This window comes from Varanus komodoensis, unplaced genomic scaffold, assembly GCF_004798865.1.
Source record: "Varanus komodoensis strain SLA01 unplaced genomic scaffold, ASM479886v1 scaffold42, whole genome shotgun sequence".
Classification (NCBI taxonomy): Eukaryota; Metazoa; Chordata; class Lepidosauria; order Squamata; family Varanidae; genus Varanus; species Varanus komodoensis.
In genome coordinates, this window is record NW_025335972.1 from 8,079,700 (window position 1) to 8,104,039 (window position 24,340).

The 24,340-nt window shown below is 42.2% G+C and overlaps 1 protein-coding gene across 1 annotated transcript in view; it reads right to left on the bottom strand.

Moving 5' to 3' along the window:
- Positions 1–336: 336 nt before the first annotated feature.
- The window catches only part of CNN1 (calponin 1), a 45,330-nt gene continuing 21,326 nt past the window's right edge, over positions 337–24,340 (bottom strand). Inside the window, exons 2-7 of the mRNA XM_044443594.1 lie at positions 17,675–17,796; positions 12,496–12,562; positions 10,551–10,688; positions 7,822–7,932; positions 3,750–3,896; positions 337–2,801 (exon numbers count right to left, since the gene is read on the bottom strand). Of these exons, the coding sequence (XP_044299529.1) occupies positions 2,550–2,801; positions 3,750–3,896; positions 7,822–7,932; positions 10,551–10,688; positions 12,496–12,562; positions 17,675–17,796 (837 nt within the window). The 3' untranslated portion in view covers positions 337–2,549. The remainder of the gene's footprint in view (positions 2,802–3,749; positions 3,897–7,821; positions 7,933–10,550; positions 10,689–12,495; positions 12,563–17,674; positions 17,797–24,340) is intronic.

Here is a 24,340-nt window from a genome sequence, read left to right on the forward strand (position 1 = left end):
TTTTCTATGTTTTGTGTGCTCTGATTGGTAGCTCACTTATGACCACACGTGCATATTCTCATGCTGACATCTGAAAATGAATTCTGCATAGTTGACTGTTTTCCATTTACAGACACAAAGGTTCAACGGCGAATTGGAAGAGCAAGCAGACATTCCAAATTCCAAACATTTTAGCTCATAAAAACTTCCTAGATTTCACATGCATAGGACTTTGCTCAGAAAGGCCTTTGTCTGGGGATCTTGGAGAGTCACAGCTGGTTACTGTAGGATTCGATGGGCCTGCTTGGTATAAAGCTTATATATTTTGCTTTAAATAGGTTTGTCAGAGATCTTCAATCATGTTAAATAAACTTTTTTCTCTTTATTGTGCCATAGTGAATTTTAAAACTGTTCATTAGCAGAACATTACAAACATTTTTAGAATAAATGGGTTGATTTGTTTTGAGGAGCAAAGTATAAGCTGTTCAGCATGCAGGATGTCTCTAACTCTGGGAAAAGGGGATTCACTGGGATTTCATTCGCGGCAGTACAGCAGACTTCTCACTAGTCTTAAGTTCTGGCATTGTCTGAAATGTTGGTTTCTAACAATGTCTGACACATCATAGTTGAGAATAAATGGCCAAATTGCCCACTCTTAACTCTAAATTTCCTGCCAGACAACATGTCAGTACAAAAAGTTAGTGAAATCAGCTGTTCCTGTTCTTCATTCATACACAAACGATGTAGGCAAGCACACCAATCTTAAAGTGGGGTTGCACTGTTAATTAACCAAACAAATACTTTCATCAGTTAAAAGATTTTTTAAAAAAACCTATTTTCAGTGTGAGTAATTACAGGTACCTTGTAAGAGACATTTATTTTCCATCTCCATAAGAGAGAAAATGCCTCCTTTTACATGGTACCAATTGTGACAAATGCAGGCCTCATCAAAAAACTGAGTGGAACTTTTATCTTCAGAATGATGGTGGTGGTGGTTACAATTTATACAGGTTAACTGATTAAAACTCACACAATGAACATTTCTTCAAATGAGAACCCTGTCCTAAATCTAACTTAGATATGGGGCTAAGTACCAATTACTTCAGTGGAACTTAATTTGGTGTGTGCATTTGTATGTATGCATATTTTGACTTGTGATTCTAACCTTGAACTGCAAAGTGGATTTAAGGCACATGAATCTGGATAGCAAAAGAAGCAGCTTGGTTTTAAACATGAATTAGTTCCATGGCAACTGGCGTATCTGTTAGTCTTTTCCAAAGCTGTCCATGCTCTTTTCCTCAAGAACTTTAAATACTACTGCAGATTGTATGCAAACATGGTTACTTTGCATGACATTTATTCATTTCTATTATGAAGTTTGTGTGCATTGGGATGAATGAGGTTTATGGCAAGGAAGAGCCATTCTGACAGAACTATTGATAAATAAAAGGCAGGAGAAGCAGTCAAAAGTAGGAAGGGACAGGTAGCCATAAATTGCTAAGAAATTCCCATCCCCAAGCAACTGAATCAATTGTAGAAGCTGCCTGCATGCTGTACAGCTAGACTGAAGAGAAAAAGGGCTAGACACTTTTTCTTTTTAGTGAAGACTAGATTCTTAAGAGTCTGGTAATTTACTTTCCAGGTATGCAGATAATGTGTGAAAATTTAGAAGATGAACAGCCTTGGTTTACATGTCTATCTTCCTGTCTCTTGTCCCATCCAAATGATCTATCACATCAATCTTGGGAAACCTCCATACTTTCAGATATGCTCTGTGAGCATACACTATCTCTTTAAGTGTCCAACCTCCTTTCCATAGTCTCTGTCCACAGTACATGCATTCTACCTAAACATCTTTCATTTTCAAGAAGCCAATAGCAGATTCACTTTGCCAGTGCTCTTGGGCAAACTGTTTGCATTTAGAATACAAAAGTGACTGGAACCTATGGCAAAGTAGGTAGCTGGAATGCTTGTCCTTTCACCATGAGGCTGGTTAAAGACAAGAGTAGGCTGGATAATGTGGCTTGTACTAGAGCAACTTCTGTTAATGAATGTGCAAAACGGGAACATAGGAGTCAGTAGGATCACATAGAAAAGCTGTACATCCATTGTGTGCGTCTGCTTAGACCTAAAACAGCAGCAGTGCCTGGCACAAGCCACAGAGATGTGATGGCCGTGGAGGAGGCTTGGTAATTATTCTGGAGCAAGGAAGAGATATCAAGAGTACTCATTCCCTTTTTTCTAGTTCTCTCACTCTATTGGGTCATTTTCTATGACATTCTGTGCTGAGGGATTTGAGCCACAGTAGTGCATGCTTAAAAGCAGTGGCAGTATTTGATAAGTTAAATAAAAGCGTGAAAGGTAAAGTGAAGCTCTTGAGGCTCAGTGATGGATGCTGGAGGGGAGAATTGGTTTGGCATGGCTTTAAGGAGTCTCTAGCGAGCTGGTTAGCAGTTTTGGGGATCTTCTTATTCCCAAGATAAAATAACTGCTTGATGGTGGATCTTTTTTGGAAGTGCCTTTGCAGTGCCCGTGTCTCTGTTTAATGTCTGTCCCATGATTCCTGCTGTTTATTCTGAGTTGTAGAAGTTATGATGGCTGTGGTTGTAATTGTCTTCATCATCTCCAATAATGGGATAGTTGGGTGTAAGGCAATACTTGGAGTCATAGACCTGCCGGGGCAGCCCATACACAGTCATGCCCTGCTGTGATGCTCCTTTATTGCTGCCCATCTGCAGGGAGATGTTCAGAGTGTCACAGTGCTCCATGCCCAGGGCGGGCTCAAAGATCTGCCTCTTGGTTCCAGGAGCCGTCATACCTGCCTGAGGATGGATGTAGGTAGGGGTGGGAAGATAAGAGCAAATAAATAGAAAACAGTTAAAGAACATAAAAAGCTTTGCAATATGTCTTAAGGAGAAGAATGGAAAATAAGCAGTGGGGTATACAATCCAGTGCCCTCCAGATTTTTTTACGTCAACTTCCATATGACCCAGCCAGCATAGCCAGTGGTCAAGATGTCTGGGAGTTCTAGCGTCAAACATCTGCAGAGTGCCAGGTTACCTTCTTCAGGCATACAGACTTCTCGTGACATGCTCACTACTGCTTAGGATTGCTAATAGGTGAAGGGAAGGGAAATTCTGGCTTGCGTGTTTTAAGTATCTTTCTAAGGTTGAGGTGCTTCAATTCTAGTAAATCTCATACCTCAGATCTCTCTCCTATGTTTACCCTGATCTTTAGGGAGCTAGAATTATTTGCTGAACACTTTGAGATTAGACATACTGGCTTTTGGAACTACACTTAGGAGGGAAGAACAAGCCAGGACGTGTTTACTGGCAATCTTATCTTGAGATATTGGCCCCTGCCTGGCCTGAACTTGCTTTAGTCTCAGTTTGAGACTGATATGTTTTGCTTTTCATTCTGGGTTAAATGATTATGTATAAAACTGCAGCAGGGGCTTTATCTCTAGTGGAATACTATTTTTTGTATGTTGCCTAAACATGAACTGTACAAAAATGCTTAATTTGTAGTTATCTAAAACAGTGTGCCTGAAATCTGCAGAGGGGCCTGGTTCATGCTGTACAGTATGATATAAATAGGTACCCATGTAACATCTGGGCAACTGCTTCCTCCAGAAATACCATTGCTATGCTTGATTTCATCTGATTTTTAATTAAGAAACTGCTTTTCTTGGACTTCATGTGATCGTACTTTGATTAACTCTGTTTCCTTTCCTAATCTCCACACACACCTTTTGCATTCCCGTTTCTTACCTGGCTAGCCCCCTTGTTGGTTCCCATCTGTAGACTGATTGTGGCTTGATCTAGAGGTTGATCTGTGCCCAATTTGGGATCATAGAGGTGTCGACGTGTGCCATATGCTGTCATACCCTGTTGGCTGGCGAACTTATTGGTTCCCATCTAAGAATGACATAGTTAGATTGGTCAATCCGTCATTGCCAGGTTTCCTTTTGGAGAATAGGTATCTGCCCAGCTACCCACTAACATAAAGCCCCAAATTATCCTATTGAACAGAAAATTCTATACTCTACATTGCATGTGTATTTCCACTGCACATCTTTGCTATGTATGTGGTGCTTCTGGAAGACCTGCCAGCTAGGGGTTCCTTTAATTTGTTCCCACTTACCACATTGCTGGAAATTAGGTTGTGGAATATCCTGGCTGAGATTAAATTAGATTAGATCTCTAGGTGGTGCAAATCCCTCAGAAGGTACCAAGCTACCTGTTGTATGAATCTTTTATGAGAGGGAATAGCATGGGAGTGAATGTACAGCACTTTGTAGAAGTATTCCCCACCAGCAACCTTTGACTTTTCCACATTTTGTTGTGTTACAACCTGGAACTGAAATGGATTTAAACAGCATTGTTGAATAACTTGTGTACATTAAGTGGTAATGCTTGTGAAGGTACAAAATATTTCTATTGTAGCATAAAAAGAAACAAACATACTGACATTTGTTGGTTGCATGAGAACTCTGCCCCCCTGCCCCCAAGTCAGCACTTGATCGAAGCCCTTTGGCAGCAATTAGATAGCTGCAAGTCACCTTGGGTAAGTCTCCACCAGCTCTGCACATCTGAACTGGGCAGTATCTGCCTGTTCTTACTGGTAAAACTGCTATAGCTCTGTCAGGTTAGATGGAGACTGTTGGTGAACAGCAACTTGCAAGTCCTGCCACAGATCTTCAACCACATTGAGGTCTGGGCTTTGACTGGGCCATGTTAAGATAGTCAAGTTTTTTTTCTAAACCACACCAGTGTTAGTTTGGTTGTGCATTTAGGGTCACTGTCCTGCTGTAAAGTAGAAGGCCTACCCCAGTCTCCAGCCCCTTTCAGACTGAAACAGGTGGTCCTCTAGAATTGCCTTATAATGTACCATCTACCTTGCCTTCTACCCTGAGAAAAAGGATTCAGACAGCAGGATGCTGCCACTACCATGCTTTATAGTAAGCTGGTGTTCTCAGGGCAGTGAGCACAGTTGGCTTTATGCCATACATGGAGGTTTGCAGCAATGCCAAAAAATGTAATCTCATCAGGTGAGAGAACTTTTCCCACGTTTGTCACCCACATGCCTTTTTTACAACTTCAAACAGGTTTTGATAAAGGGTTTCTTTCAGCAATGACTTTCTTCTTGCCGTTCATCCATAAAGCCCAATTTTGTGGAGTTGCCAGGTAATAATTGTCCCATGGACAGTTTCTCTGTTGCAGCTTCTTTGGAGTTACCACTGGCTTCCTTTGTTGCTACTCAAGCTAATGCCTTCCTTACCCTGTCAGTGAGTTTTGCTGCAGTGGCTGAGTTTCGGTTGATCCATATCCTTTCCACTTTGCAATAATGGATTTAATGGTGTTCCAAGGAATGTTCATATTTCAGGCTATTTTTTTTAAAATAACCTAATCCTGATTGCTGCTTCTGCACAGCTTTACCTAAGAGCTGCATTGATTAATCCTTGGTCTTAATGTTGCTGTTTGTTTAGCTATGCTCGCCAACAAACTCTGGTCCTCTAGAAACGTGTATTTAATCTGAAATTATTTGGCACTGGAATTGCACACAAGTGAACTCCATTCGAGTACCTGCATTATGTGATTTCTGAAGACCTGCAACACAAGAAGGTTTCTGGAGATTTGTAACACAACAAAATACAGTAAATACGTAGCACAGCAAAACATGTCTTGGTCTGAAATTGAGGACTGTGAATGTGCCTGTCACACTGGTCTACAAATTTGGGGAAATTATTGACCTCTGAGATAAAATGTGCTAATTCTTACATATTTTGATTAGATGAATTAGAAAACAGGTGATAAAGGTGCTGGTTGGCTAAAGTTTTCAAGATATTTCACAGGCGAGTATATTTGCCTACAAGGGAGGGAGGTGTCTGATGATCATGATGCCTTGTAACTTCTCAACAAAGTATGGTAGAACCATGAAAATGGTACCACATAGAAGTGTATAAATTTATCTTCATGTTGAGGCTAAAGATTATTACCTAACTGTAATTTATTCTTTTATTGCAAGGTACATTTGTCTTGGTCAGATCTACACATCATACAGTTACATCGGCTGGCTTGTGAGAGTATCATTGCCTAACATTTCCAAGGAACAGTTATGTGATGTTTTGCCTCAGAAGGCAAGATGCCTCGAAACTGTGTAAACAATGCAGATAACTTCTGCTACATATTTTTAAAGATTTTTATTAGGATTTTTAAACTACTACTAAAAACATCAATCATAAAATACATCGGACATACATACTGTCCGAATTTCTGCTACATTTGTGGCGAGGTTACATTTGCATCTCAAAAATGCGGTATGATGGCAGTGGTAAAAAAAAGCATACCACCTATATTTTGGATGCAAAATAGGGGATCAGGACAAGAGTTGGGCCCCTCATTATTATTGCATTACATGTGCAACTTATCTGTGTCATTGGTTAAGAAGAAAAAGTCCATGCCTTTGGCAGTCCCAGTGGTGTGGAGGGAACCCACCAATCATAGTAGCAACTGCTATTTTTGCATGGTTTCCCCAGTTGCAAAAGGGATCTCAAGAAAGAAATGGACCATGGAATATCCAAAACATTCCATGCGTTTTGTATCCCATGGTGAGGACTTGCCAATTTCAGATCCACCAGAATCCTACTATCGTTTAATCTGATGTTAGAGCTTGTCAGTTTTTCATGCTAAAAGCATGAAAATGTTACATGAAAAACCAATAAATGAATGGAAAGTTATGTTATTAGTATCAATAAAAAGATAAATTTATAATGATTGGTGTGGCACTATTCTCATTGCTATATCACATTTTGCAGAAAAGTTATAGAGCATAATTGCACATCCTCGTAATTTAGAATTATTTTGATGCAATTTTGACCTGAAGCTGTATCTTGGAAATTGGAGCCAATTAATAATCAGGACTTAATTTTCCTTTATTAGTGACCCAATTCTAGTAAAATTTAGCTACTTTCATTTCCGAGGCTTTCTCCTTGTAGACCAGTGTCACTTGTCTATATATATGGTGAGGAGTGCACATGTGAGAGAGTGATGTAATGGAGTGTGAGATCCAGCTTCTAGTCCTTGATTAGCCATGAAGCTCACTTGGTGGCTTCAATTTGGCTTGCAAAGTGGTTGTGAGAATGAAAGGAAAAGGTGGAAGGCCATGTGAGTTGTCCTGGACTCCTTGCAAAAGGGTAAAATGCAGGTTAATGTAATAATGGGGAGTAGGGATCCAGTTCAATAAAATGAGCTAAATGACAGAAGTCATTCCTTTCTTCATGACTTTTTGCTTGAGGACCCCCCCCACACACCTTTTTCCTAAGTCACATTTGTGGCTAAAAGTGGAAACTGCAAAAAAAAAAAAAAAAAAAAAAGTGGGGGGTTATAGATGATATACTTTGGGAACAGCCATTAAGAGAAACAAATGAATGCTATGTTGCATAACATCAAGACAGACATTCTTACAGTTTTATGCTATGAATAATTTCATTTTTAATGCACTATTCCTAATATGTTTCTTTGGGTGCACTGTCATGCAGTGCCTTTTGGTGGCAACATAATGCCTAAAGCCTTCTTCCTCTGAAATGCTCAGGTTGGATCTGCTGACCTGCTACTTCTGTTTGCTTGTGGTTACAACCAGGGTTGGTGTGACTGCACAACCACCTCCAAATGGTCATTCAAGACCTCTAGAACTGGGATTCAGCCTCCTCCTCCTCCAATAGTACAAGGCATTCTGGATGCTTCTGACATCTTTTGTGGTCACATGGAATGATTTTAATGATGGAAATTAGGGAGAATTCCCAGTTGAAATAGTTTAGGATGGAATTCTGAAACCACATACCTGCAAACCAATGATGTTCCGGCCTTCTTTCAGCTTTTCTGGCAGGAATTTGCGCTGATGCTTCTCAGCATATTTCACTCCCACATTCACCTTGTTGCCTTTTGTCTTGGCCTGTTTCAGATAAGAAGCAGACATCCTTTCAAGTTTTGTCCTTGTAAAGCTAGAAACATAGAAACAGAGGGGTCTCCCAGGCCATCTAGTCTGACCCCCCGGCTCCAGCTGGCTCCACTCACGACATGCCCACTACGTGCATGTCTAGCCTATCCTTGAACACCCTCACCGACAGGGACCTTAACCACCTCCTGTGGAAGCCCATTCCATACCCTCGGGCTCCTAACTGTCAGGAAGTACTTCCTGGCATCCAAACTGAACCTTGGTTCCCTGAGCTTTGCTCTGTTGGAGCATGTCCTTCCTTCCTCTGCAGGGGAAATCAGGTCTCTACTCACCTCCGTGTGACACCCCCTCACATACCTGCATGTCACCAACAGATTCCCTCTGAGTCTCCTCTTCTCCAGGCTGAAGAGACCCAGTTCCCTCAGTCTCGCCCTCAGTCTCGCCCAAGACCTCATCAGCCCCAGCCTCCCCAAGCGGAGAGAAGCTGTTTCCCAGCTCCAGATCAGTGCCAGGAGGAGGAGGCGGCCATGCTGGCCGCTGCCTCCTGTGGGTGACAGGCCTCCATGTCTCCCCGGCTGTTCCTCCCGTGGCCCCTCCCTCAACCCTCTGTTGGAGGGGGCCTGCTCCCGGGGGGCCTGGAGAGCTCTCTCGGCCCTCAGGCACCTCACCTCCTCCTCTAGGAGGGTCAGCAGCTTGCTCCGAGGGCAAGTGTATCCCTGCCTCTCCTGGAGGAGAAGGGCGAACATGTCACAGCTGTCCCAGCAGACAGCAACACCCGTGACTCCCGCCAAGGCCATCTCCTGGCCTGCCATTGGGAACCCCTCAGAGACCCTGCCTTGGTCCCCGCCTTGTCTGTCCTGCACTACTCCTCACTTGCCCAGTTCTCCCAGACAGAACCCCCCCACACACACACACACACAAGGGCAAAATAAAAATTTAAATTAAAAAAAGCGGGGGGAGACCCCAGGCAGCAGCTAAGGGACACAGGCAAGGGATGACACCTTAAAAGCCTCTCGGGCCGGTGGCCCCGCCCCTTCCTCTCTGCTGCTCCTGTTCCCTTGACCACCCTCAGCACTCTCTCCCTGCCTCTGCCACTCTGCTGCTCGGCCAAGAGGCAAGAGCCAAAAAAAAAAAAAAAGTTGATCCCTTTACCCTCGGATCTCCTGTACAGGCATACCTTGGAGATATTGTGGGTTCAGTTCCAGACCACTGCGATAAGCTGAATATAGCAATAACTCAGGTCACACGTACTTATGGTTATTCTGTTGGTTGACCATTTGACACAAGAGGCCTAGCTTCTGGATTCAGCATGCCTTCCTCACTAAGAATAATTTCTAGCTTCCTCACTCACTCGGGGGCCATTGTAGGGCTATTACAGTAATTGGCCTAATTTGCATGCATATTGTGTCTCACAAGGGAGAGGGAGAGAGAGACATGGGAGTGAAGCAGTCAAAACAATTACAAGGATCACAGTAACATCAAAGATCACAAAAAACCATAACAAATATACAGTAATGAGAAAGTTTGAAATACAGTACAGAATTGCAAGATTTATATTGCCAAAAGGTGAGACATGAAGTGCATGACTGCTGTTGGAAACATGGCATCAAAAGACATGCGTGCTTGACACAGGATTATGTCCAAGAAATGCAATAACCATGAAGTGCAATAAAACAAGATGCAGCAAGGAGCCTAGTCTTTTTTTCCAGAGTGGGGGTGAAATTTACTGTGCATTCAAGCCAGAAGCAGCAAGAAGCTCTCCTGTTTATACTGCCCAGGGAGCCGCATGTGGGACTTTTGGGTGTAGTATATAACTTTAATAAATAATAACAATTTCAGCTGGATTTACTACACTGGGATCAGATAGATCAGTGATCAGTGCTTCAAAAATGTTTTTCTCTGAGTGAGAAGCCTGATCTATTCTGGAATCTCTGCACCTTAATTCTAAATGTGAGAATAGTTTTCAGTTAGAGTGGGAAGGGAAATGTACTTGGCTTAGAGGCATCTTAAGTACTTCACATGTTCCAGGGCTTAGATCTGATATTTAAAAGACATTCTTGGGATCTGCCTTGATTGAAGTGAAGCTCTAGATTGGGGCTTTCTCTGCCCACTAGCTGGGGTGGCGGGAAGCTAGGCTTCTCTGTTAGATATAAAGTAAAGGACATAAGAAGCACATTTGGAACACAGATTTATTTACATGGGTTGAACTGATATGCAGATGCGGTAATGCACATGATACAGTACTCCCAAGAACAAACAGAATGACCACCATTAGCACATCCAGTTTATAATCTACACATTTTACATTGGGTGTATAGCTGCTGCCTGGTCTGACCCCACCACACCAAATTGAGGTAAAGCAGCAGAGACTGTGAGCTGTGCCTTTAAATACTTATGCCATGAACTCTTCAGATGGGCCTGGGCAGGCTACTGCTTTTTGCTTCTCTGTCTGTGAACTGGGGAAAATGCTTTAAGGTTAGAGTTGTTTCTAGAGATTGTTGAGGTTATGCTTGTCAAGCAGCTTCTATTCACTTCGTATGTTCTAAATATTAGTATTCTATTTTATCACGGATATTTGAATCTTTGCTGAAAAGGTGGTCAGGTGATCCACTTACCATGCTAGCCAAAGCAATCAGTGTAGACTGGACCTGGGTGTGGTTTGTGTTCTCAAAGAGATCATTTGCTTCAAAGATGTCATGAGGTTTCACTCCGTATTTTGTGATAGCTTTAATGAAGTTGCCAATGTTCTCCAGCTGCAAAATAGGAGAAACCAATGAATCGTCTGTTGTGTCTTTTCTTACTCTGCTTCTCTTAAGTTGTCCAGCTTTCTTGTCCTAGTAATGGCTTCCGTCCACAATTAACCCAATGACAAGTGGATGGTGGACAAATTGACTGGTTTCTGCGATTTTCTTCCTTCCCTCCCTCAAACCAAAGACACAAATGCAGAATTCAAGACTACTGAGTCCATTATTACTTTCTGTAATGGAAATGAATGGAGTTCATAGTCCTTCATGCATCCTTTGAATAACTCAACAGCCCATGGGTTGAGGGCTGCCACTGCCTCAAAAAGTCTATGCTACCCATCTTTGGGCAGCACAGAAGCAGGTACAGTGGCTTGCTGACCCCTCTGCAATTGTGTGAACTTGGTTAATGATTCAGCTTGCAAGATCACGGGAGCATTAACAAGCCATGGTAGCTTATAAACCACACTCCGCATGTCAGTCACATGCAGACTGATTTGCAAAATACTCCCTTGCCAGCCACAACTTCACATGTTGTCTGAAACCAGCAAGTATGGCTTTGGTATTGTAGGGTTAGGCAACATGAGAAGCTGTGGCAGCAGCAGCTTGAATTGGCAACATAGCACTTGCAGTCACCCCAATCCACTGTGGCTTAATACAACCATGATAGGTTGCTGTGACTACGTGAATCCAGTCAGCATGTTGCCAAAGAGCACAAGACCACCAGCTAAGATTTTCCAGTCTATTTTCCCAGCACCCAAAAGAAGGTTATTGTAAAACTTGTTTTGCATGACTATTGTGACATACCGTGGCTTGTCTGCTTTGCAACATATGCAGGTGTCCATTCTGTAACACAGCCTCCACTTGTAGGTTATTCTTTTATCCAAACTTGGTGAGGTTGGCTGTTGGCAAGATTAGCAAAGCATCCAAGACCCCAAGACCCAGTTTTCATGATCACAGGGTAGACATATAGCACAATGGTGCATTTTGTCTGCCAATATGTGTTTGCAAGTCACAGATGGTTGTTACCTTGTCTTATCCTGCTGTGTGAACCTCAGCAACAGAGGTTATTTGAGAATTAAGCAGTCGTCACATAACCCACAGTCTGGGCTGATATGCTGTGCAAGCTGGCCCACTGTGGGAATGGCAGCAAAACTCAGAAGGGAACATAGGATGGGGTCCTCTTAGAAGGGTATCACCAAGCACTCAGAACAGTATACCAGGCAAATATAATATTTTTCCCAGACAGGGCTGTTGAGTTTTATGTGTAGGACAGGATTGTGCGAGTGCCTCAAGCATCTCTTGGGTATTTCTTGCACAAATATTTCACATTTTTGTGAATTTCCCTTTTTCCTTCTGTATTTTTATTTATTTGAGGCATTTCTGACTGTGCAGTCCCAGTACCAGGGCCTAGAAATGTGAACTGCTCTGCTCTTTTATGAACCTTTATTGTTTAGCTTAATTTGGTTAAGGTTGCATTGGAATGCACATTCAACTGGAATACACATTCAAGGAAAAGGGACTGGATGGAACTCCTACACATCCACATGTAGATGGATCAGGGCTTGAAGAGAAAGGGTAAAATGTGATTGGGACACATTCTTTTGTCTGATCATGCAGAGGGCTCTTCCATTCTTGTGGAAGGGAAGGCTTATGGCTCTAGAACAAAAGCTTGCTTCCATGACTTTTAGTTTAGGATTTGGTGCCTGTGCATAGACTACCAGCATTCCCAGTTTTTTATTCTGTTCATACTTTTCTGCTCCACTTTCACACTTAAAATGAATTCATCAATTAGTGGCAAAGGAAGAGGAATATTCACCTGATGCCAGTTCTGTGTGGATTCATTCACCCTCTTCACAGATCCAGGTTGGAGTTTGTTGATGAGGCTGAACAATGAAAATGGGTGAAGTCAGTAAGTTTATTTCAGAGTGACTTGTGTGTTTATTAAGACATAGTGTGTCATTTCTCCTACATGAAGCATAGGCTTCCCAATCTGCAACTATTTTAATGCAAGGATGCACTATATTTTATAAATGATGTGCAGGCTTTTTCCTACGCAAAGGTGACCCATGGAGAAAAAAGCTGTCAAAAATGCAGTCTTGAAATCAGGTAATTTGAGAAGAGACAGTCAGCAGAGAATTATTATTTATTCTGTTTTTCTGTCTTTAGAAAAGACTCCAAAGGCCACTTCAATCTTGGTTTGAAAAACCAAGCATCTATAATCATAGTATATGAAGTGCTGTCAAACAGATAGAGATCAATAATTCATTATTCTACAGCAGGGGTAGATAACATGGTGATACTGTGTTTTCAGCCTGATCAATGTGATCAACAAATAAATGACGGAAAATGAAGAAATACTCATTATTTTTTAACTTGAAGAAAGAAAAAGTCAGTACAGAGGAGAATATGGAGCACTTGGTCAGGAGGGTGGGTGAAATAGCCAGTAAAGCTAAGAAGAAAACTCTAACTTGCCGGGGCGGGGTGGGTGGTACATGAAAGGGCTGAAGGTGAGCATTTTTATGTAGGAACATGGATATAATCTTTTTAGGACTGAGCAAGAGAAATATTAGGGAATGATGCTGCTTTTCAGTTTGGAACTAGACCCTTCAATTCAGATAAAGGTCTGCATGGTATATTGCTAAAGCTGCATAATAATTAAAAAAACTAATACATGAAAAAACATTTAAAAAGGATAATTAATATAAAACAGTAAGATACTACTTCCATCTTACAACAAAATCACTTGGTTATTACTGGATTTTCCATTTTTAACTACTTAATTTTCCCTTTGTATCAAATGATGCCACTCTAGGACAGCAAGCTAAATCGGACACAAAGCGTGTTCATCAATGGCACTTTCTCAAACTGGTGGGAAGTAACTAGTGGGGGGCTGCTGCAGGGCTCAGTCCTGGGCCCAATACTCTTAAACATCTTTCTTAAGATTTAGATGAGGAAGTACAAGGAAAGATAATCAAATTTGCAGAGGATACAAAACTGGGTGGAATAGTGAACACCCTAGAAGACAACAAAGATCCAGGGTGACCTTGATAAACTCAAACACTGGGTTGAAAGCTACAGAATGAGATTCAATAAGGACAAGTGCCAAGTCCTCCACCTAGGAAAAAGAAACCGAATACATCGATACAAGATGAGGAATACATGGCTTAACAAAGCTGAAAAAGAAAAGGATCTCAGAGTAACTGTGAACAATAGGCTAAGTATGAGCCAAGAATTTGATGCAGCCACCAAAGAGGCAAATGCTATTTTGGGATGGATTAACAGAAGTATTACTTCCAAATCACAAGAAGTAGTAGTTCCCCTTTACACCTCAGTAGGAAATGAGGAAAACTGGAAAACTGTGTCCAGTTGTGGGCACCAAGATTTAAGAAAGATGCAGAAAAATTAGAAAGGGTCCAGTGGAGGGCAACACAAATGATCCAGAGTTTGGAAACACTGCCCTATGAAGAGAGACTGAGGGAACCGGGCATGTTCAGCCTTGAGAAGAGAAGACTGAGCAAGGAAATGGTATCCCTCTATAAGTACCTCAAAGGCTGTCACAAAGAGGAAGGTCAAGATTTCTTCTTGCTGATACCAGAGTGTAAGACAGAATAATAAAGTTGTACCAACCCAGATTCAGACTAGATAATCAGAAAAAGTTTCCTCATGGTCAGCACAATATGACAGTGTAGCCTGTTGCCTAGGGAGGTGGTAGGCACTCCCACACTAGAGACATTCAAGGCAAAACTGGACAGCCATCTGAATGGGATGGTGTAAACTGGTGTCCTGCAACAGCAGGGAATTGGACCTGATGGCCTTCCTGGCCCCTTCCAACTCTACTATTCTATGAAGCTGTTTTGCATCCTCTTGATGATGGTAGTAAAGAAGAACATGGCAGGTGAGCAGATAAAGAAAGACAGACAAGGATTTATTATTAAGTTTGCTCTGCTAGAGTCCATCTGACTCTGTTTCTTTGTCCTATAAAGATATCAGAAATGTTTTTTAATTGGAAGTTGGGGACTCAAGGGTTGGGATTCAAGGCTCTGCAATACACAGTTTAAGGAAGAGGCTGCTTTAGGTGAAAAATAAAAATGGTACCAGTTTACTTGGGGCACAATCCATTGGGAAGTTCCCCTGTACACAATCCACTATACCGAGCATGGACTCTGCAGTACGGAGTTCCCAGTAGGTTATCCTCCATGTATCTGATATGTCTATTCTTCTCTTGTCCTTTCACTGGGGGCCCAAAGTTCACCATCTGATGCCTCCCTCATGACAGGGTCACCTACTGTTTAAGCTTGTGTGCTCCAATCCTCTGCCTTAAATTGAAAACATCTCTGAGGATGCCTGATCATTTTCTTCCCAATCTTGCAGTTGATTCAATTGCTTTGGGTCTGGAGACATACGGATCCAGAATGAGTAAATGAGAAAGAACTATGCTTCTTCATCCTATTTCTATTGAGCAAAGTTATGTTACAATGTATTTAGTTTCCTAGCCTCCTCAAATGTTTTTTAATTAGTTCAGATGATATAGATCAGTGATGGTGAACCTTTTAGAGACCGAGTGCCCAAACTACAATCCAAAACCCACTTATTTATCGCAAAGTGCCAACACTGCAATAAAACCTGAATACTGAGGTTTTAGTTTAGAAAAAAACAACTCGCAGCCAGTCCAAGCATATATATATATATATAGAGAGAGAGAGAGGGTGGGGGCAGCACACTGACCGGCCATGCGAAAGATCGGAAGAGTAGCGACTAATGAGTTGCAGCTTGTGTCATCATTGCCTGGCGCCGCTACTCCTTTCCAAGCATGCTCATGGCTCCTGTGTGCACTGTTATCTGATGCTCGGCTGCTGGGGCGACTTGGCTTGCGTGCCGACAGAGAGGACTGTGTGTGCCCACTGTGGCATGCGTGCCATAGGTCCACCCACCACTGACACAGATGATGATACCTTCTTGCGCTTGGCAAAACTCCTATAACCTGCACTGAACCCCTCCGATAGGATGGACTGTAAATCTGTTAAAATGCCTGCCCTCATTTAACATTTCTCTGCTGCTTCTCCTAAGGAAAATGAAATTATCCTTTCCAAATATTTAAAAATTACCTTGAGGCTAGAGAGATAGCTGTTAAAAAGGAGGTGGGGAGGAGCTTAATGTGCTTTGAAAAAAAGCTGGTGAACGTGCCTTCCACCCTTGCTGATCAAAATGGGGGTGGTGGCTACAACTGAGGAGCAGGTACCCCTGAATCCAGAAGGATCTGGACAGACTATGGAAGTGAGCAGGAGACAACAGGACGACGTTCAATACGGATAAGTGCAAGGTCTTGCACTTGGGCCATAGCAATAGGTTTCATAAGTACAGGTTAGGGGACAAGTGGCTGGACAGCAGCACTTGTGAAAAGGACCTTGGGGTGCTGGTTGACTGCAGGCTAAACATGAGTCAGCAGTGTGATGCGGTGGTCAAGAGGGTGAACACCACCCTTGGTTGCATAGCCAGAAGTGTGGCTTCTAGATCAAGAGAGGTATTACTACCACTCTATACGACTCTGGTGCGCCCGCAACTGGAGTATTGTGTTCAGTTTTGGGCCCCTCATTACATGAAGGATATAGCCAGGTTAGAGTCAGTGCAGTGCAGGGTCAAGGTTGGTGGTCACTTTGCAGGGGGTGCCATATGAGGTGAGTCTGAGGGAACTGGGTCTCTTTAGCCTGGAGAAGAGGAGACTCAGAGGGGATCTGTTGGCGACATACTGGTATGTGAGGGAGTGTCATGCAGAGGTGTGTCGTGACCTTTTTGCCCTGCAGTGGAGGACGGGATGTGTTCCAATGGAGCAAGGCTCCGGAACCAAGATTCAAGGTGGGTGCCAGGAAGCACTTCCTGACAGTTAGGACCCCGAGGGTATGGAATGGGCTTCCATGGGAGGTGGTTGAAGCTTCATCAATGAGGGTGTTCAAGGATAGGCTGGACATGCACGTGGTAGGCATGTCATGAGCAGAGCTGGCTGGAGCCGAGGGTCAGACTAGATGGCCTGGGAGACCCCTTCTGACTCACTCTATTTCTGTGTTTCTGACTTTGGTAAAGAGTCTTGGGACATTTCATAATTAAATTACTCTGACAAAAGCTTTTGTGGACTATAGCCTATTTCATCAGATACATGAAGCATTAAGAATTTTGTAAATGCATACAGTGCATTTAGTGGGCCTGGAGGGAAGAAAACTGTAAACTTTGAGCTCAGAAGGAAATGAAATGCAAAACAGTATTAACAGTGAATATTGTATTCACAGTGGCTATTTCAGAATAGTTGCTGCTGGTAACACAAACATCCTGGCACTGCATGAGCAAATTAACATATGTAGATCTTTATTCCAGTTCAAGTCTCTGACAACAGAATTGAACATATTGACAAATCCTAGCTCCTCACTCTCTCATTCAATCACCTTTTGAAGCTTGGACCCCTTTAAGGTCAGTGATAGTGTCCTAAGAGGTCAAAGTGTTTTCTCACTGCTTTTTGATTACTTTGCTTCACAAACCTCTTGGATCAGAGATGACAGCAAAACAACTGTGTGAACTCATGTTTCCTTCTTGTAAGTTAAGCAAACTTGCCTTTTAGTGATACAAATGTACAAGGACCATGATGACTTATACCTTTTCTATTTTGGTATTTATGATGCGCCTAGAGTCCTGCAGGACTATGAGTGTGGAATACAGGTTTAATAAATAAAATTATGCAAAGCCCACCCCCAGTTTTCCCTTTTCTTCTGCATTATTCTATGGGGCTCCCCCTTCTAAGAGTTGGCATAGCAAAAAAGAGAAGAAAGGAAGAAGTTTGTGGGTACCAAAGTGTGGACTGCATTTTTTTCCGTCTTCACCCTTCAAAAATCACCTACAACTCTGGTAGGCTACCAGATACCAGAGCCTAATGCTAATGATGTTGGGCTTTCTTTGCCCACCCGCTTTTGGGGAACAAGCCTTCCCTACTCCCACACATGGTTCCTTACTCGCATAGGATGACTCCATCCTTCAGACTTTCCATGAAGTTGTCTCCAATGCGCTTCCCCGTCATTTCCTCAATCCATAGTCTCAGTTCATGTTCCCGCTGGGGATCATATTTCTGTGCTAGCTGTAGAGAACAAAGGATTCTGAAGTTAGGCTATATAGTCAGGTAAGGCCCAGTTACTAGTGTCTGCAATGTCCAATCCTTTTTATGAGATTTGTGTAACAAGCAGTTCCCTAAAGTGTTTCCAGCAGAAGTCTATCTTCAATTCAGAGGACAGTCCTCAATATCTGGATGTGACTTGGTATCGCTACTCTATGAACTATTGACCAATTGTAAAAAGTGATTCTTTCCATTCTCTGTCAGTCTGAGAATTAAGATTTTCCTCTTCTTTCCTCCTTAATGTCCTCCTCAAAATTCTACAAAGAAAAACAATTCAGGCCACAGACTTCAGCAGTAGGCCAAAAGAAAGACGGTTCAGTATCCTTATCACTAAGAATACTGTACCCTTGTTATGGTAAGTCAGTACAAGTAGGTTAATCCACCTTATTGTAATTTTTTCAAAAAAAGAGGGCTTCTAATGCTGCCGTTCAGAAGATATTATGCAGCTATTTTATCTTTTCTTCCTCAACAAGATTTTTTTGGGTAAGAAAAAAAATGGAAGAAGTGGTAGAAAAACACAGGAACACTACAAATTTCACTTTGAATTCCATGAATGAGCCAATGCAATTGCACACTAAATGTATTTGACAAAATAAACCTCAAAATATCTGAGAGAAACATTCAGTTGTTATGAGGAATTAATTGTGGAAATTCTCATAACAAAGGATCGTCATCTAAAATAGGACAACGTATGACTGTAGATGATTTAAGAGATTTATGGATAATTATGTGGTTGGGAGAACAGAAATAGCAGATACGTATTTCTTAAAGCAACAATTTAACACAGCTTTCAGACGTTAGAGAGTGCCAGTGACTGGATTGCACAGCATGACAACCTGGTGTGGATATAAGCTGTGGTGGGATTTTGTGTTATAAAAACCCTAATCACTTCCTGCAGGATGACTTGTTTGAGGGCAGCAAGCCATCCTGGCAACCCATGGTTTGTTCTTGGGGACACTCTACTCACAGCAGGTTGCTGTGTTATCTGAACCTGGGAAACCAGCCCCCTGATGGATACAGACAACGAGTGAGTGAGCCAGCTGGCAAGAACACCAAAAAGCTCTCGCCGCTGTTGAATTTGCCTGGGCCAGTGGCTCAATGTCTCCTTTACTGACCACGAGCCATTTTGCACTTACTATGTTTTTTTCCCTATTTTTTCCAAGATTGTCCTTCATGATCTTTCAGTGGGCAGCCAGTGACAGCCTCTCCAAAGTGCCCATCTGGCATACTGAAGGGTCTGTCACTGCTTCACTACCTAGTTTTTCAGCCCAAATTCATTTTTTCATCTTATTTCAGACTTTTGCAAGTATGGAAGAAAGAGTGTAAGCCATCCCATTTTTAGAAATGCAGAGCTCTTAAAATTCAGGCTTCCTTTTAAAACAGATTTTGGCAGGGATATCCAGGACTTTTTGACAGGGACACACACACGCATCCATATGTGCCTGTCGACCTCCCACCCCACCTAGCAACCTGATCTTTTTGTCAAAATCCTAATTTTAAAAGGAAATCTGAGTTTGATTCTGGTACTAGAATCTCAGATCATCCCATGAAGCTGAGTGGTGGAAGATCCAAAAAGAAGTACAGCACATACTTAAACTATGGCATCCACTGCCACATGAAGCAGTAACAGCCACCAGTTTTTAAAAGGGGACTTTTAAAAGGCTTTAAAAGGCTCCTCCAACTTCATGGAGGAGAAGTTCTCTCAACGGCTACTAATCTTGCTACCCAAGGACTACATCCAGTATCAGAGGCTTTCTTTATTTCTATACCATCTCACCGCCGAAGCTCTCTACACATTTTAGAATGCCTGTATACATCAGTTGCTGGGAAGCTTGTACGGGAGGAAATTTGTACTCATCCTGCTAGAAGATCCTGTGAGCAAATCCATGTAAATGAAATGCTGGACTACATGGACCATTGGTTTGATCCAGCACGGCTTTTTTCATATCCCTTGCAGAAAAAAGTGGGATATAAACATCAGTGTAATAACTCACTATTGTGCACATTTAACGGTTGTGCAACTACAACTAAAATAATAATTTTTTTAAAAATGGGCCAAACTAAAAAAGTGCTTGACATCCCTTCAGAAGTACCACTGGGCACTTTGAAGGGACTCTTCATAGCTATCAAAACAAGAGAACAGGTCACGACCCTCTAGCTTGTGACACCCCTTCACATACTTGTAAGTTGCTATTAGATCTCCTTGGAGTCTTCTCCAAGATGAAAAGTCCCAGTACCCTCAATCTCCTCTGATATGGCAGCCCCGCAACCCAGCTACCATCCTTGTGACCCTGTGCTGAACAGATTCTAACCTTGTCATGTCCCTCTTGTAATGTGGAGCTCAGAACGGGACACTGTACTGCAGCTGTGGGCACACCAGAGTCCTACAGAACAGCACCAGCACCTCTCTCAATCTGGAAGCCTCGCCTCCGGCTATATATCCAAGGGTGGCTTTTGCCCTCCTAACCGTGTCACACTGCTGGCTCATGTTTAGCCTGCTGTCAACAAATACCCCAAGACCCCTTTCACAAGTGCCATTCTCCAGCCACTTGACCCCCTATGGCACTTATTCCTGATGCCCAAGTGCAAGACTTTGCACTTACCTTAGTGAATACCATCCTGTTGTCTCCCGCCCACTTGCACAGTCTGTCCAGATCCTTTTGGATTTGGAGTACCTGCTCCTCCATTGTGGCCACTGCCCCAACTTTAGTATCATCTGCAAATCTGGTCAGCTGACTGGTCACCCCCTCCTCCGGGTCATTGATAAAAAGGTTAAACAGAATAGGTCCTAGAACTGAGCTCTGGGGGACTCTGCAGATCATGAGCTGCTATCCTGATGACTTCCCACTGATTGTTACCCTCTGCTTGTGGTCCATCAACCATGCCATAATCCACTGGACAGTGCATCGATCCATCCAAAGCTCATCAATTTCTCGACCAGGATATCATGTGGTTCTTGTCAAAGGCCCTGCCAAAATCCTAGTAAACCACATCCATCACGTCTCCATCAGCAAACACGATATGGTTCTGACGATCAAAACTCCTGCACATAACCAGTGCCATTTCCCTAATTACTTTCCAAAGCTTGGCTTGTGTATCATCCAGTCTGGGGCAGCAAGGCTTACTTGAAAGAAAGACAACTCTCAAACAACACATAGGCTGTTATTGAAGCCACAGTGACTTTTTTGATCATGCAAATTCATCTAACATATTGTGAAGCTTCTTGGTTTTAATGCACAATATTTTGGGATGGCCTGGTTGGTATTGAATGGGTAATTAATTTAGCTGAAGGCCCCAGTAGAGGTGAAAACTTCTGGAAATGATATGTTGACACAACTCCCTGCATTTTTACCACTCCCTAGACTATGGAGATAGTCATGATGAGTGCCTCCACTTCAAAATTCACCACTACAGTGCTGCATGTAGTGGTTCATGTGTGTTTGAGGGTATACTTAAAGAATAAACCTTGAAGTGAGTGTATTATAAGTCTACAAGTTCCATCTGCAAAATGAGTGCATAACAATGCTGTGGAAGCTTAAAGCTACCATTAAGTGTGATAAATCACCAGCATTCATAGTTTTATGTACATCTGGGAAAAGCAACCTTGGAAATATTGTGCTTCTTTATTTGGAAATGTACTTGAAAACCAGATCCTGACGCTCCTTCTAAGGGCCTTTTAAGTCCCCCAGAGCAACTGGGGTCTTGGATTCTATAAGCCTCTTGGGAATATGCAGCCTGAGTGATGGAAGACAGTTTTGAGGAGTTTATGATCTGCTGGCTTGTGTTTTTAAAAAACCCCAGCAACAACCACCATGACAATATTTTGGTCTTTTGAAAGCTCCACACTCTCTGCCAGCCAAAAAGGACAGATGATTAGGTCATAAAAATAAAAATGCTGCAGCCAGGCAGTCATGTGTATTTTTCTTGTATTTTATTTTAGTTTGGGCTGGGTTGGGGCTTTTTGTAAAACTAAACCTCCTGAAGAGGCAGGTGGGTATAAGTCTATTCCTGCTTCACTCTTGCACTCATCACATACATTGACAAATCTCATGCAGTCACCTCATTCAGCCTCATTTCACTAACACTTGTCAACAAGGTATTTTTCAGGAAGGTCCCTGGCTAAGGAAGTCTCCTTGTGATAAATCAAATCAAAACCTTGTCCAAATCACTCTAAAATAAAGAAAGCAGGAATGTAAAGCTAATGGAATACAGGGAGGTAATGGTTAGTATAGATAATAAATCCCATGAAATTGTTAATTATTCAAACTAGTTGAAGTTATATGTAAAATATGGTTAATTGGTTCCAACTCAGTGGAAATAGGCAATGAATTTTTTTAACATAAGTGTTTGTATGTTTATTAATGAAATATAGTAAAGGGTTAAAAGAATATACTTATAATGTAAATTTATTGTTAAAGTCACAGTAGTTATAGAGAGCATCGCTGTTATGCACACTGCTGAACTAAATACTTTGCAGTTTAATATAACATTGATCTACTTTTTGCATGGTCTGACAAAGTGTTGACTATAAATCACTATAGTTAAAACACCAGTGTTTTAATGACACACTTTTTGTCCATGCAACAAACTTGTCAAAAGGATAAAACGAGCAGCGTTTGTCTCTGCTTGAACCCTCCCCCTCCCCCATTCTGCTTCCTTAGTTATAATTCACAAGCTTCTCTGTAATTGTGCAAGCACAAAATGGTGGTAAATAAAGCCTTTTGGTATCATTATTTTCTGGAGCAGGAACAAACCGGAGAGAGGTAGAGCAATACTGAATAGCAAAAGTATTCTAAAACCCTTATGGCAACCATGTGCATGTTCTAGCCTGGCATTAACTGAATTTTGGTTCACATTAAATGCGACGTAATGCCATTGTACAATTTGTACTAAATTGAATATCATATTATTTGAACTCAAATGAATTGTGACTTAGCTGTATATAATGCTAAACAAAGAAACTGGCAGCCTGCAGTTATCTTAGTAAATTAGTAGATTGGTAGAAGCTTATAGCCAAATAACTTTCTGTTTTGTTCAATATGTGACATGCAGCTCTCCACCCCAATTTTATGGGTTGCAGATTGCTAGATTCTTCTTTTTGCTGAGTCTGCTCCCATGCCTTTCACTGATGTTTATTAACTACATTTGCATCACATGAACCCCATAATTTTCTCAAGTCCTCGTGTCCTATGTGCCCTTCACTCACACAAAGTCTCCCTCTATTACCTTTACCATTCCCTTTCTAGTTCTCAAGGTTCTGTTTCTCAAGACTGTTGCACCAATTCTGTATTCGTTTTTCAGCCACCCAACATGTGATCCACATGTTCCTCAATGTCACGTTCTCTTGGGACGACTTCTCAGACAGCTTTTGAGACCTCTAGAAGTTGCTTCTACCCTTATAACCTCTGCAAACAGCTGTTGCTTGTTGCTAGTCGCGTCCGACCCATCGCAACGCCATGGACAACACTCCTTCAGGCCTTCCTGTTCTCCACCATCCCCCGGAGTCCACTTAAGCTCACACCAACTGCTTCAGTGACTCCATCTAGCCACCCCATTCTCTGCCATCCCCTTCTTCTTTTGCCATCTATTGTTCCCAGCATTAGGCTCTTCTCCAGGGAGTCCTTCCTTCCCATTAGGTGGCCAAAGTGTTTGAGTTTCGTCTTCAGGATCTGGCCTTCTAAGGAGCAGTCAGGGTTGATCTCCTGTAGGACTGACTGGTTTGATCGCCTTGCTGTTCAAGGGACTCACAGGAGTCTCCACCAGCACCACAATTCAAAGGCCTCAATTCTTTGGCGCTCAGCCTTCCTTATGGTCCAACTTTCACAGCCATACATTGCAATTCGGAAAACCATAGCCTTGACTAGACACACTTTTGTCAGCAGGGTGATGTCTCTGCTTTTTAGTATGCTGTCTAGATTTGCCATAACTTTCCTCCCAAGGAGCAAGCGTCTTTTAATTTCTTGGCTGCAGTCCCCATCTGCGGTGATCTTGGACCCCAGGAAAATAGAATCTGTCACTACCTCTATTTCTTCCCCATATATTTGCCAGGAAGTGAGAGGACCAGATACCATGATCTTAGTTTTCTTAATGTTAAGTTTCAAGCCAACTTTTGCGTTCTCCTCCTTCACCCGCATCAAGAGGCTCTTTAGTTCCTCTTCACTTTCTGCCATGATATCATCTGCATATCTGAGGTTGTTGATATTTCTCCCAGCAATCTTAATTCCAACTGGTGATTCATCTAGGCCCACCTTTCTCATGATGTACTCTGCATATAAGTTAAATAGGCAGGGCGACAGTATACAGCCTTGCTGAACTCCTTTCTCAATTTTGAACCAATCAGTGGTTCTGTGTCCAGTTCTCACTGTTGCTTCTTGACCCACATATAGGTTTCTCAAGAGACAAATAGATGTTCAGGTACTCCCATCTCTTTAAGAACTTGCCACAATTCGTTGTGATCCACACAATCAAAGGCTTTAGCATAGTCAATGAAGCAGAAGTAGATGTTTTT